This window comes from Apaloderma vittatum, unplaced genomic scaffold, assembly GCF_000703405.1.
Source record: "Apaloderma vittatum isolate BGI_N311 unplaced genomic scaffold, ASM70340v1 scaffold10365, whole genome shotgun sequence".
Classification (NCBI taxonomy): Eukaryota; Metazoa; Chordata; class Aves; order Trogoniformes; family Trogonidae; genus Apaloderma; species Apaloderma vittatum.
In genome coordinates this window covers 1-16,481 of record NW_009718766.1, presented here as the reverse complement: position 1 = coordinate 16,481, position 16,481 = coordinate 1, and the positions used below count along the sequence as shown (strand labels likewise).

The window sequence follows — 16,481 nt, the reverse complement described above, 5'->3', positions numbered from 1 at the left end:
CTTCACCTAAATCAAGTATTGTACCCTTTTGCTAAAATTTGCCTTTTACACTAGATCTTTACAGCCTCTCTCTTTCTGGAAGCCATTAAACTCAACAGAAAAAGTGTCCTTAAAGTCTCTGAACAACCTACTTTGCTGCACTACGTGATTCCATACTAAAACTGTCTGGTGGAAGTCATCATAATGCTGTTCATCCATGCCAGTGTATTTCCCTGGAACACAAAAGCCACGCTCCAGTTCACTCTAAGCAGTAGCACAGAGGAACATGATTTAGCCTCCGTGGCTGGGAAGGTGTTTTCCATCTACCAGACCTTCCCAATTCCTCGAGTTTTTCCAATACGTGAACACACTGCAAGAGATCAGGTGGCAAAAGCAGCTCTCAATCAAAGAGCTGCTCCAGAGATTGTAAATGTTTTCAAGTATAGGAGGAATTCATGAGAAGCCAAGAACGTTTGTTCTGGCAAAGGGGACTTGGTATTTGCAAGAAACCGTCGTCATTGCGCTTCTGAATAAACCAGTTCTGTTCATAGAGGAGAGCTGCATTTAATAGTACAACTAGGGGAAAAATACAGAGAAAAGAAGTTTTGTACCACGGGCTTGTCTATTTTTTGTGGTTTTCAAACAGATGCAGTCATAGATAACCGCAATCTAGCCATGGCATCTTCTATTTAGAAATGCTCTTTTTAGAAAGAAATCGAAAATTTAAAAGTGGAGGGTTCAAGAAGGGGAGCTGGGGCTCAGACAGAGCTACTGTAGAAGAACATGTGCTACAAAGGCACAAAGACACTCCTTACCACCATCCAAGGAATTTCCAGTTGTTCTTGAGAGCAACTTTATATCATTACAGAGATACAATGAAATTTTTTGGAGGTCACACACATACATAGTCTCACACACTTCGCTGGTTATGAGTGAAGTCTAACTCCTACTCCTCATTTAATTTAAGAGCAAATTAATCTTCTTCATGTAACGAGGCAGCTCAAACAACAACAAATTACCCTAAAATCAGGCCTATGGTCCAGCAAAGATACATACAAGACAGATGGGAGATTGGAGTTTGCTATCTATTATTTCACAAAAGTTTCTTCATCTGGAAAGACTCAGAGAAGAAAGAAAAAGGGGAGAGGAAAAAAGACATGATAAAGGAGCATAAGCATAGTGAAGTTAACAACAACAGCAACAAAACTTAAAATCTCTTCCATAATTTTTCACATTAATTTGAACAATGATATTTTTTTTGATTAACCAGTTCTGTGCTAGGAAAAAAAATCTTCATCAAAAAAAGGAACTGAAAAACTTGTTTGCTCTAAATGGTTGTTGGGTTTTTATGATGCAGAAGACTATTAAAGAAGTACACTGGCTGCAGAAAGTGGTAAGTGTTCCTTGAAAAAATGTTAGTAGGTAAAGCTAATACTAAAGTCTGTTTTTCTGGACTGTATTCAGCCTGAAAGAAATCATAGCAACTGCGGGAATCTGCTCTTCCATCCCTATCGGATTTTGTATTAATTATATCAGAATAACTGGTTCACATTTGTTTTTCAAAACTGCTATTTAAACTTCTGTTTACATGACTTGGCAGCGAAAATCTTTGGATCTGGTCTTAAATCATCCCTCAGCCCTTTTGCTAGGATGAACTGAATCCAAGAGGAATCTCTAACATGTCAGTGACAGGCTGGAGCAAAGGATGTCAGCTAAACTTCCCAACAGCTCAGTCACTGCCTACGACTGTGCTAGGGTGTAACAATAACAACAATAAAGAAATTTATCTGATGCCTGACACTGACCAAATTTAATAAAAGTGATGTGTTCCAGTAATGATAATTATGATGAACTGATTATGCATTTTAAACTTTGAATTTTTATATTCTACCCAGATTGGTAGTGAATTCTTTCAAGTGAACCATAGGCCTGATTTTGAGGTAGACTGATATTGTTTGAACTGCCGGATTACATGAAAAGGCCTAATTAGTTCACTGTGCTGGGGCAAGATCAAAGTGAGGTAGACAGATATATAGAGCTTAGCAGATATACATGACAATCTTAAAAAAGGCTGTTCACGTGTCTGTTCTTCAAAGGGTGCTCATCACATAGCTACAAATGCGTCTCAGAGAACAACAATTCTTTGAATCTCTCTGGCTCCTTTAGGAGAAAGCAGGAGGAAAGATCAATGGATGCATTCATTCTGCCCAAGACTCCCAGATACTCCATCCTGAATAAAATACAATTTCATCTATACTGTTACATGGTCAGTGCCAAAATGCATCACATTTCATAAATTTCACATTAAGCAGAGAGGAAAGATATATTAATGAGTTTATCATCCTCTGTGCAGAAGTAAGCTGACTGACCGCGCACATGTTCAACACATGAAGGATGCAATTATCTCATGCTAATCGTAACTTGGAAGTGCTGAGCTCTCACTATAAACAGAAAGCCTCTACATTTCCCAAAAGGTAACTCTCTGCATATGCTAACGTGCAATAAAGATACCTATTCATAATGCAAATGGCAGCTCTAAACATAAATCAAGTTCTTCCTCTCAATCAATGCTTTTTTGCAACATACTGGACCAAAGCTTGGGATAAAAGTGAAGGTACTTTAATGGACAGAATATGCAGAGCGGACATTGTTCCAAAGTGGTATCTTCCAAAAGAGGTTATAAAGGGGTTGTGGCCCTAGAGGCAAGTTCAGTGAAAAGATACCAGCAAGGAATTATTTAATACACATGATTTTGTAAAGTTAACACAGAATTCTCTGAACTCTGTTTTACATGATTACAAACCAAGTATTCAGCCATGAAATCCTCTGTGTAGAAAGAAATATGCCTTAAACCTTGCCAATTTCCTGTGCATTTGTTCAGGTTTTTTATACTGTTCTCTTAAGACATCTTTAAATTAATTTAGTTTCCTTTCCTGTCAACATGCCTCTTTGCAGGTGCATATGCTGGCATTAATGCTTAAGTACGGTATTTAATTTTAAAGCATGAAAACTTTTTTGACAACTGTAACAGTAGCATTCAGAAGCAGTTCTCAGTGTGTCCCTTTAACCATGCATAACAGCGTGGTCACTTAAAGACCAATGAAGGCAAAAACAGAGTTGCCCTGCTTGCCCCAACAAATTATCTTGGGCACTATGAGAACGGAGTTGTGCAGCAGATCCCAGCTACTTAAGAAATCCAACATTTAACACTACTCACTATGTTCAGTGCAAGCAGTCTGAGGGGATTTTAGTTTTATTTATTTTAAGGCCCTGACAAGAAAACAGTACGAAAAAGTTTGTGCCCTCGCTTGCAAAAATCTCTTTCCTTTAAGATTGCTTCAACACACTCAAATAATGATGAACACAATTAATAATAATGATGAACACAATTAATAATAATATTTCACAGTTTAGCTTTCACCGTTAAGGTTTTAAGAGCTCTTACTGGAATATCAAAGATCACACTACAAAAGTAATCTGAACTCAGATATAACTGCACGTGTGCAGATCTCCAGCTAAAGCACATAGGACTTTCAAGAAAAGTGAGGAAACAAAAATCAAGTATTTTTTCCTAGAAGTCTCTATTATTGTTTGAATCCAGCAGACTTATAGGACTGCTGAAAAGCCATAATATTGGCCAAAACTCCACCCCAGCTGACATCTTCTACAGTAGGTCTTGTTGTGACATTGATAAGAAATAAGTTTTGTGGGAGAGAATTTTCAGGATTTAGAGTGCCTTGGTTATAATCCCATTCACAAGGGCACAATACAAGAACTATTTTTCCAAAAAACAAAAGGGACACAAAAATAATTAGTGCCTCATTGAAAAAGACTTTCATATTAGGAATAAAGTACATATCGATTTCTACATTGTGAAAATAAGGTTGTGGCATGAAACCTGACAGCTCTAACTGGCAAAGAGATAACAAGGTAACACCATATGCAGAGATACAGGCTTAGATTCTGACCATGGAGACTAAAAGACCAGTCAAAAGAAAATCAAAAGGTACAGTGACTGCAGAGTAGAAATATTATTTCTGTGAGAAACCCAAGAATGACAAACTACTCTGCAAACTAGTGCTGTCATGAGAAGAATGTGTAGCCCAAAGGTGAAGCTACACTACACACGTTTACTTCAGTGAGCGTGATTAATTACTAGAACATATTGGCAATGAAAATTCTGGCTTTTCCTTTTACCTATCCATGCTTTTAATCTAAAAATCAAGCCTGGATATTCTCTGAAATGTGTTAGTTCAATGAAGAGGCTTCTGGACATGGTAAAATAACTGGAAGAAATTACAGGGGATACACAGCAGAAGACAGCAAACATCTAGCGGTCCCTCCCCCTCAGCTGAAAACATCTGGCTGGAAGAATTTATAGGAGAATGTCTGGTTCTGACACACTATTTTTAAAAAAAAACATCAGAGAAGACATCAGAGCAGGGAACTAACAGAAGGCTGCGAAGTGATGGAAGAAGAGAGCAGTCAAGCAGCTTTAGGAGGCAAAGAATGCAAAGGAGACTGGAAGAAATCTGGTTTGGGAAAGAGGGGACATCAACCCTTGTGGCAATGGTGGTAAGGATTAATGATAGAACCCAGTGGTGCCAGGGCACAGAGAGGAAAATGAAACTGAAAATGTTCAAACAGGAATGATCGTTAGCCTTCTTGACTCTCAGCTCCATCAAGCACCTCGAGATGTCAATAATATTCATACACGCAGTGGGGAGGCAAAATAGACAAACTTGTGAATTAAGATGTTCTTGTGCTCTGCAATTTAAATGTTCTCGTCCAGGCCAGGCATCTCACATTGTGCAGGGTGTTAATAGTAAACTTTGCTAACCACAGTGGTAAAGAACACTTCATTCTCTTCCTCTTACCTGTATTAACAAATGCCATATCCTTTCCTTCACTCCCCTACTGTAGACTCAGCAGTATCAAATCCTTTAATCTTTTCTTACTGGACAGGTTTTCTAGAGTTCTGGTGATTATAATTTCTTCCCCCAAGACAGTTTCTACATTTTTCATACATCTTCACAAATTCAGGCAAATTTTGTACAAGAAGTCTAGTATGGGACTTGCCAGCACCAAGTGGAACAATTATTTCTTGCATCTTAAAAAGAATACTGTCATCCAGTTCCTTTACTCTAGTATGATTGTCCTCTATCACATAGTTAAAAAAATAAAAATCTTGTATCAGCAGAATTGGTATCCAACATCTCAGAGGGGAGGATTAATATCAAATATAAAATAAAACAAAATAAAATAAAATAAAACAAAACAAAACAATAACGCCTTATCTTCAGATGTGTAACTTTATTCATTCAGAAAATCTGGCTTTAGAATTGAAAACACTGTAGGGGGCATATCTTGAACAGCAGTAGCTGAAGGGATGAATCGAGGCCATGTCAGAAACACTTCTCATTCCACAATTGCTCAGATTCCCTTCTTTCTGCAGAAACATAATGCCTTTGCAAACAACTGTATCAAAATAAAGCCTCCCCACCTAATGGCTTTTCATTCTTGAGGTCAAGACAGGTAAAATGCATCACTCAGTGCTGTCAAGCCTGACAACAAATTAGAGCACACCAAAACCACATTAAAAATTGAAGGCATTTTTCCCACTGAATTCAAAAGATTCCTGCAGTGCAAGTTATTTGACAAGCTTTGTTGCATAAGAATTCACACATCTTTGCTGACTAATGTTTTCAAACTTTATTAAAAATCAAAGGGTTTTGTAAACCCTTTTAAAAACCTCTTTGACTTGGGGGATGTGTAGTTTTGGGTCTGCTTTCAGGCTGCTTGAAAATGGCTCATCAGCTGGAAATTCTTTCCCTCTTAAATGACATGCCTTTGTGTTTGAAAGTGCTGAAATTATACCACCGTAATATCGTTTCTAAGGTCTGCAAACTATTTTCAGATTTGTGGATGTGAGGAGATAGATGCACAAATCCTGCCTATTAAAAAGGAGAATTATTTAGCAAGGGGACAGTACACTGACCTGTATATATCATAACACAAAATTAATTTGTAAAATCATTAGTAAAATTAAAGGAAATGTTACTACATGCAAGAGTAGGCAACTGTGTTAGACAACTAGAGTCACTAACACACACAAACCTCATCAGATATTCCTCGACCAGTAACTATGTTCTGCCAATTTAGGTGCTGAAATTCAAACCAAGGATTGCTAACAAGATGCCAGAATTTCCATATTTCAGCTTGTGTTACCAAAGGGAACAACAAAACTCCATTTAATTCTGCAAAGAGATTAATTTTTCACTTGCACATTATTCATTAACAAGAGTATCTATTCTTAAGTGACCAGATATCACAACGTTTCTAGATTTTCTACGCAAGCATGTGACTTAATGTAATACTGTATTAGAATCTGCGAGATCTGGGTAGCTCACAGAATGACAAAAAACCTCTGTTCTTGTACCGTCTTAGGTGCCAGCTTCAACCAAAACCCTGAGGTTATTCAGAACTAAGAGGCCATATTCATTGCTGAGAAAAACATTAACAAGCACAAAGACAAAAGGCTGAAGCTCCTTACAACAGCCTCAGAGAGGCCTGGATCAGTCCCCAGATAAACTCCCTGGCTGAACAGTCCAAGTCTTTGCAAAGAAAAAGCTAAGAAAAAATGTGGAAAAATTACATACTATCATGAAACTGCTTGGTTTTCCTTAGGGTTTTCACTCAACTATGCCTCTCCCATGAAATTTATTTGCAGTAGCACCAATCAAATACGGGTGAGAAGGCCTCTGAGTGAAATCCCAAGGCAATCAGAATCAATAGTAAAGTTCCTGCTAACTTTAGTGGGGTCAGATCTTCATCCCGCAGACCTCGGACCACAATGAGCAAAATGCACAGAACAAATTCACACTTCAGATCATATTCTAAGTTTTTCTTCCTATAGAGCTAGTTTTTAGTAGCTAGAAGTACATAATGCAATATTTTCCCTAATATTTAATGAATTGTAAATACTCTTCGCTGCATTTTGGTTATGATTTCTTTATCCAAAGGGAATTCTAAGTTTTAAAATTGCGTTCCATACAAGGTTTGAAAGAAGCCTGAAGTAGACCCACAAAGCCCACATCAACAAAACATTGTAGCTTTCAGTATCAGCAAGCTTTCAGTAGTCTCTTGGCAGCAGGGACGAAAAACAAGGTCTAGAGGGCAGCAAGGACAGAAGCGTCAAAAGGTTAAGTGTACAAAAAACCTACAAAATAAAAAAGCTGAACTCCGTAGATAAATAAAAGAGTTACTTCCTACAAAATATCAGTGATCATAAACCAGATGGAAAAGCACTGGACTAACCAAGTCTAACTAAGATGATTTTTGCATAAAAAACACCAACGAAAAATAACATGTGCTTCTGAAATCAAATATGGCAAAGGTAAAACCAACCACTTTAGGTTTACTGCATGTCATTGCTCCGTTACAAATCTTTCAACAAACTGAACATGATGCTATCTGTGCACTCACCACAGGAATAAATCATTAAAGCCAGCCAAACCTTACCTACTTTTATTTGATTTGTTTATTTGATTTGTACCAACATTTGTTCTGTGAATTGAACGGCAGGCCCAACACTGAACACTCACAAATTGGAGCTGCCAGCATGCACCATAATTAGCAGATTAAAACTCCAGTACTTCTGCCCAAATCTTCATTTTAATGGCAGGAGTGGGAAATGTTTCCACAAATTACAGGGATGGACTTCTCTGAAAGCTGCCAGCCATTCTTTCTCATATGTGTCACCAGTAAAGTTTTCCCAGCACCTTGAACAAGTAGTTATCCAGATAAAAAAACTAAAGTAACCTTTCCTACCCTCTGGTTAGACAAAATGCTATTATTCAGAAAGTATACTCTTGCATTAAAGAGTGAAACTTCCACCAGGAAAAACTTGATTGTGTTTGCGCAAAGGAAGTGCCAAGACAGAAAAAAATGCATGTATTTTCTCTTCGCATTCGATACACGCACACACATAAGTTTCCTTGCTCAGTTTCCTTTGCACCAATGCAAAAATTAAATGCTTTTGAGAGTACTTTAGAAGTTAGAACATAAAACCATAAAAAAGTAGCAGGCTCTTGAGTGTTGCTGAAGCACTTGCAAACTACTAAAGCCATGTACGTTCTCTCCTCCTGCAGGGCCTTGAGGTATTTTTTCCTGAGCTGTACAACAGCTATTACAGTTGTGTCTTGTTTCAGGCACTCCCTTGGGAGGTAAACACCCCTGAGAGAATACGTTTAATATATTACTAAGCACCAAAGCCATCAAAAGACTAATCCAGACAGAATTTCTTTGAGGAGCATTTCCTTGCACTACAGAAGTAATGACAGCATCGACTTTTTGACCTCATTTCCCACATCAAACAAGTTTTAAGTGAATTTCCAGATGGTACTGGCTTGGCACACCTTCCTGTGGCCATGCACTCCTCCTATAGTTGTGCCAGTCACGTCAGTTCAACACACACAACAACCCTTCAGTCAGGACATACTTTCATACCAAGCAAAGCTGCACAAGGTCATTGCCACAGCTTTTCTTACTCTGTTGATATCTGTAACCGACCAATGACGAAGTAATCTAGCTGAAAGAATCACTCCATTTAACAGAGACTGAAAGTGCTGTTAACGAAAACATCTAGTAACTGACTCTCCCTTTGCATCTCTGGGTGCATAAGAAATAAGAATTACCATCTCTTCAGTCATGACATTTTTTCCCCCCATTGTTTCTCATCGTTATGATATTACCCCACTTAGTCGTGCCACAAAGGCTTGTGTATTGATTAAGCGAGAGCAAAATAAGATGTCTGTAAGAAACACAGGGAGCAGCTCACAGCACCTTTTCCTGTGTGCTAAATGAAATGTAAGCAGAAACAGAGAAAGGATGCATCTCCGATCCTGCTTAAATTAATAGTCTCATTTGATTTTAATTCCATCGGTTGCACTCTACTTCAGAAAAAGCTAGAAAATAATTGGCTTTTGAAATTTAACTCGTTTTTTCCAATCCCCTCGGCTGGCTGATGTTCAATCTATTTCTTTCAGCACAACCTGAGGAAGCACAAACCAAAAGCCATTTTCAGCCTGTCATAGCTCTGTCTCCCAATTACTCTACTGGCTCCTAAAAGAGAAGACCTTTCCAGCTGTAAAGTTGCCAAGGATAGAAAGTGCCAGACACAGGGACTGGGTTGAAGCATTCTTTCCTTTTGAAACAGGTCTTCTAGTTTCCTGAAGCCCAGTGTAACAACAGATGAATGAAATTATTTGCTTACCCAAACCTGAAGTAGAAAGGAAATAAATTCCTTCAAGCTATGAATACTGTGCACATTCCCAGCTGCCTACTATTCCAGCTTAATTTATAAACATGAGAAACTTGTCCCTGACAGGATCACAATGAACCAGAGGTGTGGTTGATCTAATATTGAAAATGTTTTTAATGTCCCTTAAACCACATAATCTTTCACGTATGAGCAAAGTGGAGATACTAAACAACTGGTTCCAAATATTCAATTACTTCTTGGACAACTGAAAACAAACAAGTCACAATTCATCATTTTGGTAGCTGATACCTTCACTGCACTGCCCGAAAACAGTGAGTGTTGCCCTACAGATGGGATAAAGCAAACATTGGAATTCATATCCAAAGCACTCGTGTTCATCTTCAAGTCAGAAAATGAACGGGTTCGACTCAGCTACTTGAAATGAACCAAAGGGATAGATGGTTCTTAATCCGTAATAGAATGCTTATTTCTCAGGCACACACTTCTCTGTGGCTGAATTGGTTTATAGCAGATGGTGGACATAAAACTACAATAATTTATGTTGCTATGAGAATACAGACAGACTGTACGTAGAATGTAATAACTGCTTTTTGAGAGATCAAGATGGATATTTTCTGTTTTGCAATAATTAGAATAGGCAGCCCTGTCAAACTCAGCTGTTGACAAAAGCAATAGCTTTTTGGTGACCATCTTTTTAACTATCAATGTGTATTTGTTTTTATTAGTCTTCAAATTTTTGACAAAATGTTTTAAAGGCTTGTTTTGAGGCCTATTAGGAAACACTCACATATTTAACCGTCTGTCAAATGCTCTGTTAGAATGTTATTCTAACATGTTCTACGCACTCAGGATTACATCAAACTAGTCAGGAAGTTTATACAGATTATTGCGAAGGCAGAACCTTACGCAGAAGTTATTTAACTGAATGGTACATTTATTTTACGGAACTTCCCCTCTGCCTTTAATTAAGAGGAACTTATGTAAAAGAATCACCGAACCACTGAAGCACTCAAACAATAACAATCTATGCAAAAAAAGGATATGCTTCTGTATAAATAAGGAAAAAAATGGACTTAACCAGCCTGTCCTACCATTTCGTCAGGCTCTCAGCCATGATCCAGCTCAACTGAACTCTCCTTATTTAACAAAGATAAGCATTCATTTTCTCTTTGAATTCAGTAGTTTACCATGATTCCAAAACTACCGAGGCTCCATCTTGCACGGTTGATTTTTTGTAACACACGCAGCTGACCACGAGGGACTGACTGCCACTGCCAACAGCCCTCTACACAGGTTGCTGAGCAAACAGTGTTGTGACAACAGTGTATCGCACTAAGAATTCGTAGCTTGCCACAGTGGTTTGCATTAACTGTGATGTTATACACTAAAATGAATAAAATAGCCTGATCTGTGTTCCTATGCATTTATGGAATTTTCACATATTACTTATAAAGAAATAATAGATTACTTGCTTATTTAATGTGAACAATCTTCCACATAGTGTAATCCTAAAACATGTATAATAAAGCATCTTAATCTTACCACTGTCTTCAATGGAGAAATAGAAGATGTCACTGGTAGCATTATCACCTTCCTTCAGTACGTAGCTGATCTTCATTTCATCAATATCAGCTAAGAAAAGAATATGCTAAATGTATCATCATAGAATTTTAGTACGGAATATAGGACACAGTTCATTCTACCTTTACTATTCAATTACTGATAAGTTGAGTAATTTGTGGATAAAGCATTTTAGCAACCAAACTTGTATAGTGTGGCGTGGCTTCTTACACTGCTCTGTACTCAGCAACATGACATGAATTAATTTATTAGCTCAAAGAACAGTGGCAAAAAGACAGTGAGATATATTTTTACCATAAATATTTATGGTAAAACACATACTTGCTTCAGCACATTAGAAAGAATTTCTTTGCTATAACTAAATTGAATATGTTTTAAGTAGAGATCTCCCCAATTTTTAAGATGAGTTTAATCAGTTTTTTAAGCTCTTCTGTAACACACAAACTGTGGCAGGTGCATTGGGAGTGAATATGAAAATGTATTAAATTAATCTCAAATAGCTCTAAAAGTCAATCAAATTTTGATTTGATATTCCCACAGAATAAGGGAAACCATCAGGATATTTCTATTACCCTGTAGCTGCAGATGTATTAATCCGTGTCACATTTAATGTTGTTAAATAAACATGTTAAATAAACAACAACTTTTTATATAAATAAAAATATTTAGGATTTACCCAAATGTTCTTTATACTCTATTCAGTATTAAGATGTTCTAGACCTAATTCTGGTCTACTACTTACCCTCCTGGGGTTTCCAGCTGCTTTTGTTCTGGCATGGCAGAAAGCATGGGTGCTTTCCATGAACTGAAAATGTGTGAAACATTCTTGAATGAACGGCAAATTAGTTTTCACAATACTGCACCTTGGCAGATGGACTGCTGACTTTTAAAATAAATTGTTACCATAATCTTAAAGCAACAACCTGTCTGGAAGTTATAGACACACACATAAAATGGAGATAAAGACTCTTTTCTCTGCAGATTGTTTTCTCTTGCAAAAGAAACATAACATATCTGAGCACATAAAAATAATTAAGACCTCTAATCCCATTACAGCATCTAATGAGAATTTTGGTAAAAGTTTTCCCCCTGCTGATAGTGAAAGCACACTGACAGCTAGCAAAATTTAGGCTGGGAGTTTCTTTATGAAGGCTTTCAACACTCTGTTCTAGGCAGGTGAAGGATAGTCCTAAGCCCAGCAAACTCCTGAAAACCAGCTGGAGCACAGGGACACTAACTGAGAGTCTGGCTGCTGTCATTGTTCCCCCCTATCCTCTGAAGCTCTTCCCGTCGCACAGGTTTGGTGGAGCTGGTACATGGTAAGGTGTACGTTTGACACACAGTAGGAAACACGTTAACACGTGCACAGACAACACAAAACTTCTCTATTGTGTCACCACAGGTAAGACGAAGCTTCATTTCTAAAATGCACGCACTGTAATTCTGGTCATTGGCATATACTCTGTAGTCTAAGAGACTTTACTTTCTAAACTCCCTGAAACAAGGATTCAAACAATACAACACAAAATAACAGCTCATTGAGCCCAGTGTTTATAAGCAAATACAACCATCAGCACCAACCTTGCGTAAACGTTCTAATGCTCTCGTTTCCAAGGGCAGTATTAATGATGAAGCCATGATCTGGCCCATCTGTTATTTTGTATTTCAACAGCTTGTGTGGACTGTCTCGATCCTCTGCCTTTAGTGCTTTACTGGTGATCAGGAAACCCAGGTGTCCAGCTGGAAGCCTTCTCAGAGTAGGGGCACCCTTGTTGACCACCAGCTGTGGCACTCTGTTGTCCAGCGAACTGATCTGAATCCTCATCACCTGCGGTTGATGGATCTCCTTGTTCGTGTCAGGGAAAACATAGAAGTCTGTGTGAGTCCCATCTGTCACAGAGAAGGAGAAACTGTCCTGGCTGGTTTCTGTACCATCATGCCTGTAGCTGATTAGATTCTCATTCAGGTCTTGTTTGGTGAAGCTGGTGACTGGGTAGCTGTAGTTGTACAAAATCTGGCCATGCACTGGAACCTGAGTGACCGTGAATAGGAGCAAATGGTCAGGCGTATCCCCATCCTCCACAGTCAGCTCAAAAGGGGTGATCAGCCTGCTCTCCCCTTCCTCAACAACCAGGTCACCAATAGTTAGAATTGGCTTTTTATTGTCCACATCTGTGATAGAGACCCTGAAGGTACGGAAGACTGGGTTATACCCATCCGTCACTTCAAACTCAAAACTGTCCATCTTCACCTCATCCTCTGCAGTGTGAATGTAGTAAATCTTGTTGCCTGCGAGTTGCAGTTGAGTAAAGGAAACAACGGGTACTCCAGGACTGTCTGAATTCTCTAGATGGCCCCGGCTTGGGGACCGGGTGATGCTGAAATGCAAATTTTCATCAGGACTGTTCACGTCACTTGTGCTGAGCAGATCAGTTGTGAGGGTCACCTTGCCACCTTCTGTCAGAGTTACGCCCTTGTTGATCACCTCAGGGAAGACCATATCAATACTGCCAATGGTAATATAGAAGTACCTGTCTATCAAGGTATTAATACCATCAGTAACATCAAATTTAATCAGATCACGCACTCCGTGTAGGCCAGTATGAACGTAGCGGATAAAATCCTGGTCTAAATCACCTTGTGTGAAGTTTGTGCCTTGTGTAATGTTGTACAGCACTTCCTCTTGCCTGTTGAGCTGCTGTAAGAAACCCTGCACAGGAGCCAAACGGATGACATAAACAAGGCTTTTGTCCTCTGAATCGATGTCGGTGGCTTTAAGGTCTTGACTAGAGATGACCTTTGCCCTGCCGATCTCTACTTCTAGACCATTGTTGATTGCCATCCTGGGCGTCTCATCATCTACTGGGATCACCACAATCGGCACGTTCTGCTCCACGGTGTGGTGTCCATCAGTCAGCTCAATTTGGAAGCTATCTTCTTGCGTCTCTGAGCCATCATGTTCATACACAATGCTGGAAGCCTCCTTGATCTCCTCCAGGGTGAAGCTGTGAACAGGCACAGGGCCTGTGGACAGCTGCTGCACAATCTGCCCATGCTTAGGAGGGACAGCAATAACAAAATGCAGTTCATCTGGAGGCATGTCTGCATCACCTCCATTGAGGACAGTGGTGTCAATCACCAGGCTCATTCCCTCAAGCACCACAAATTCATGCACAAACAGCTCTGGCTTTTCATCATTGGTGGAGGTGATGTCAAGGGGGAAGAACTGCTGAGGTGAGAAGTTAACACCATCAGAGCACTGAAAAGCAAATCTATCCTCCACAGGCTCCACCCCTTTGTGAATGCTCTGCACATAATTGATATGACCCAGACGAATGTCTTTGAAGGAAAAAGCACTAATGGCTGTGCCAGCTCTAGACTTCTCAGACCCTGGGGCTGGAGAGATATTCTCCAAATATCCTGAAGTGGACTGAACTGTGATAACGCACAAGATGTCATCTCTGGGAGTATCTATGTCCCCCACATCCAGCTGATCCAGAGTTAGAGTACTCTTCCCTCCCTCGAGAACACTGAGCGGCTCTGCCGCAACCATCACTTCAGGTGCAATGTTGTCCACAGGTAATATAGTTACAGCCACATGCACCTGTTGTACTGTGCTGCCTCCCAACATCTGCTCACCGGAGGGGTCAGAAATGGTGAGATTGAAGGAATCATACCTCTTCCTTAATCCAATCTCACCACTGGTGTGAATGTAGGCTACGGCTCCACTGACGAGGTCATGCCGGGTGAACTTTTCTGATCGCACTCCATCCACAAGGATGTCACCCAGCTTAGGTAGATCCTGCACAACGAACGTCGGTGCCAAATCGCCTGTACCCTCGTCTGTACCCTGGATAAGCGACGTGGTAATTTCAGCAGCACCATTTTCCAGGACATCAATGGCTGCTCCCACCCACTTGTGTCCACCAGGGAGATCAATACTTGAGTGTTCATCGTTCACAGGCTGCACAGCAATCTTGACTGTGATTGGCACATGATGGACTCCATCACTCACTTCCAACTGATAAGAATCACTGGCAAACTCATCGCCACTGTGCTTGTAGGAGATGCGCCCACCAGCAATATCATCTAACAGGAAAGATTCCCCTTGGGCCATCGAACCCTCCTCCAGATAACATAGATGGCCGTGCTGTGGAGCTTGAGTTACAGTGAAGACGATCTGCTCTGCAGATGTGTCCTCATCTGTGGCATCAAGTTGATTGCTAGTGAGAAGGAAGCTGTTTCCCTCAAGCACAGTGAAGCCTGTATTGGTGATCTGAGGTGGCTGGTTGTCCACTGGCTGCAAGAAGAGAGTAAAGGTACCTTGCAGGGAATTGCCAGCCAAGTCCTCTACAAGGAATGCAAACTGAACCACCCGTGGTGTGATCCCCAGCTCCTGATCTGGGGGTCGATATGCCACCTTGTGGTGGTTGACCTGGGCTTGGGTGAAATGTGTAACGGATGTCTCAGGTCTGTCAGCCAACACAATCTCTCCAGTGACCACAGGGTGATTCTCATCTGTATCAGTTGGAGGTGTCAGTAGAGTGTACTTCAGCTCCCTGTCATCTGTATCCAGGTCAGTGTACCGTAAATAGTGCTTCTTAAAGACAGTCAGCTGGTACTCACGCACTGTCATCTGCAGGCTGGTACCTGGGTAAAGTGCAGGTGGCAGGTTGTCTACTGGTTGCACTTTGACAGCAAGCACGTGCTCCTCTGACTGATTAGGAGGGTCATTGTCATCCTGCAGCCGGAACACGATGCGGCCCATCACTGGGTGGGCGCTGTGAGCTCCCGTGTGCCTGAAGAACAGCCTCCCATCAAGGATGTCCTGCTGCAGCCACTCATTCACCACCCTCTCATACACGTGTTCATCCTCCACAAAGAGCCAGGGGGAAGGAGAGGAGTCGTTCTCCAACCCTGCTCTGCTTTCTTTGCTCTCATAAGACACTGGTTGCTCTGCTTGCCGCAGCAGCAGCTCACCAAAGTGGTGGGAGTGCAGCAGGGACACCGTAGAGACCCCAACCAGCACAAATCGGATAGAGGTGTCAGCAGAATCTATGTCTGTGGCACTGAGGATAAAAGGTGAGATTTGGACAGTCTGGTGCTCACTCAGCACCAGTCCTGTATTAGCATTTAGCAGTGGTGGCTGATCATCGTCAGGAGCGATGGTGATGGGATACAGAAATTCGACCTGGTGCTGCCCGTCTGCCATGCAGAAAACAATGTTGTCGCTGTAGCTGTGTTCACTGCCGTCGTGCTGATAAACCACCTGTCCTGCTGCTAGCTCTGCAGCAGTGAAGTACTTGCGGCTGGGAGGTACACCCAGTACCTTAAGCTTCCCGTATCGCAGGCGCCGCGTGACCGAGACCTTCACCTCTTCCAGATTGTCCTCATCGCTGATCTCCAAATTGCCAGACAGGGGCCGTGACTGACCCTCAAAGAGCATCAGCTGCGGGCCAGCAACACGGCTGAAAGTGGCCACAGGCGCCAACGTGTTCATGGGTTTTACGAGGATCATGAAAGCAAAAGGCTCTGAGGAGGCGCCGTCAGCGTCCAGCACTTCCATTTCCACCTGGAAAAGCCGCTCCAGGTCCGAGTCCAGGGTGGGGGGCTGGTAGGCAATCTTCAGCTCCCTCAC

General features: G+C 40.9%; 1 protein-coding gene across 1 annotated transcript in view; it reads right to left on the bottom strand.

Annotated features, from left to right (window-relative positions):
* Positions 1 to 16,478, bottom strand: part of LOC104274672 (FRAS1-related extracellular matrix protein 2-like) — a gene marked incomplete at its 5' end in the record, with an annotated part of 56,832 nt that extends 40,354 nt beyond the window's left edge. Inside the window, 2 exons of the mRNA XM_009870371.1 lie at positions 10,805 to 10,894; positions 12,425 to 16,478. Of these exons, the coding sequence (XP_009868673.1) occupies positions 10,805 to 10,894; positions 12,425 to 16,478 (4,144 nt within the window). The remainder of the gene's footprint in view (positions 1 to 10,804; positions 10,895 to 12,424) is intronic.
* Between the last annotated feature and the right edge of the window lie 3 nt (positions 16,479 to 16,481).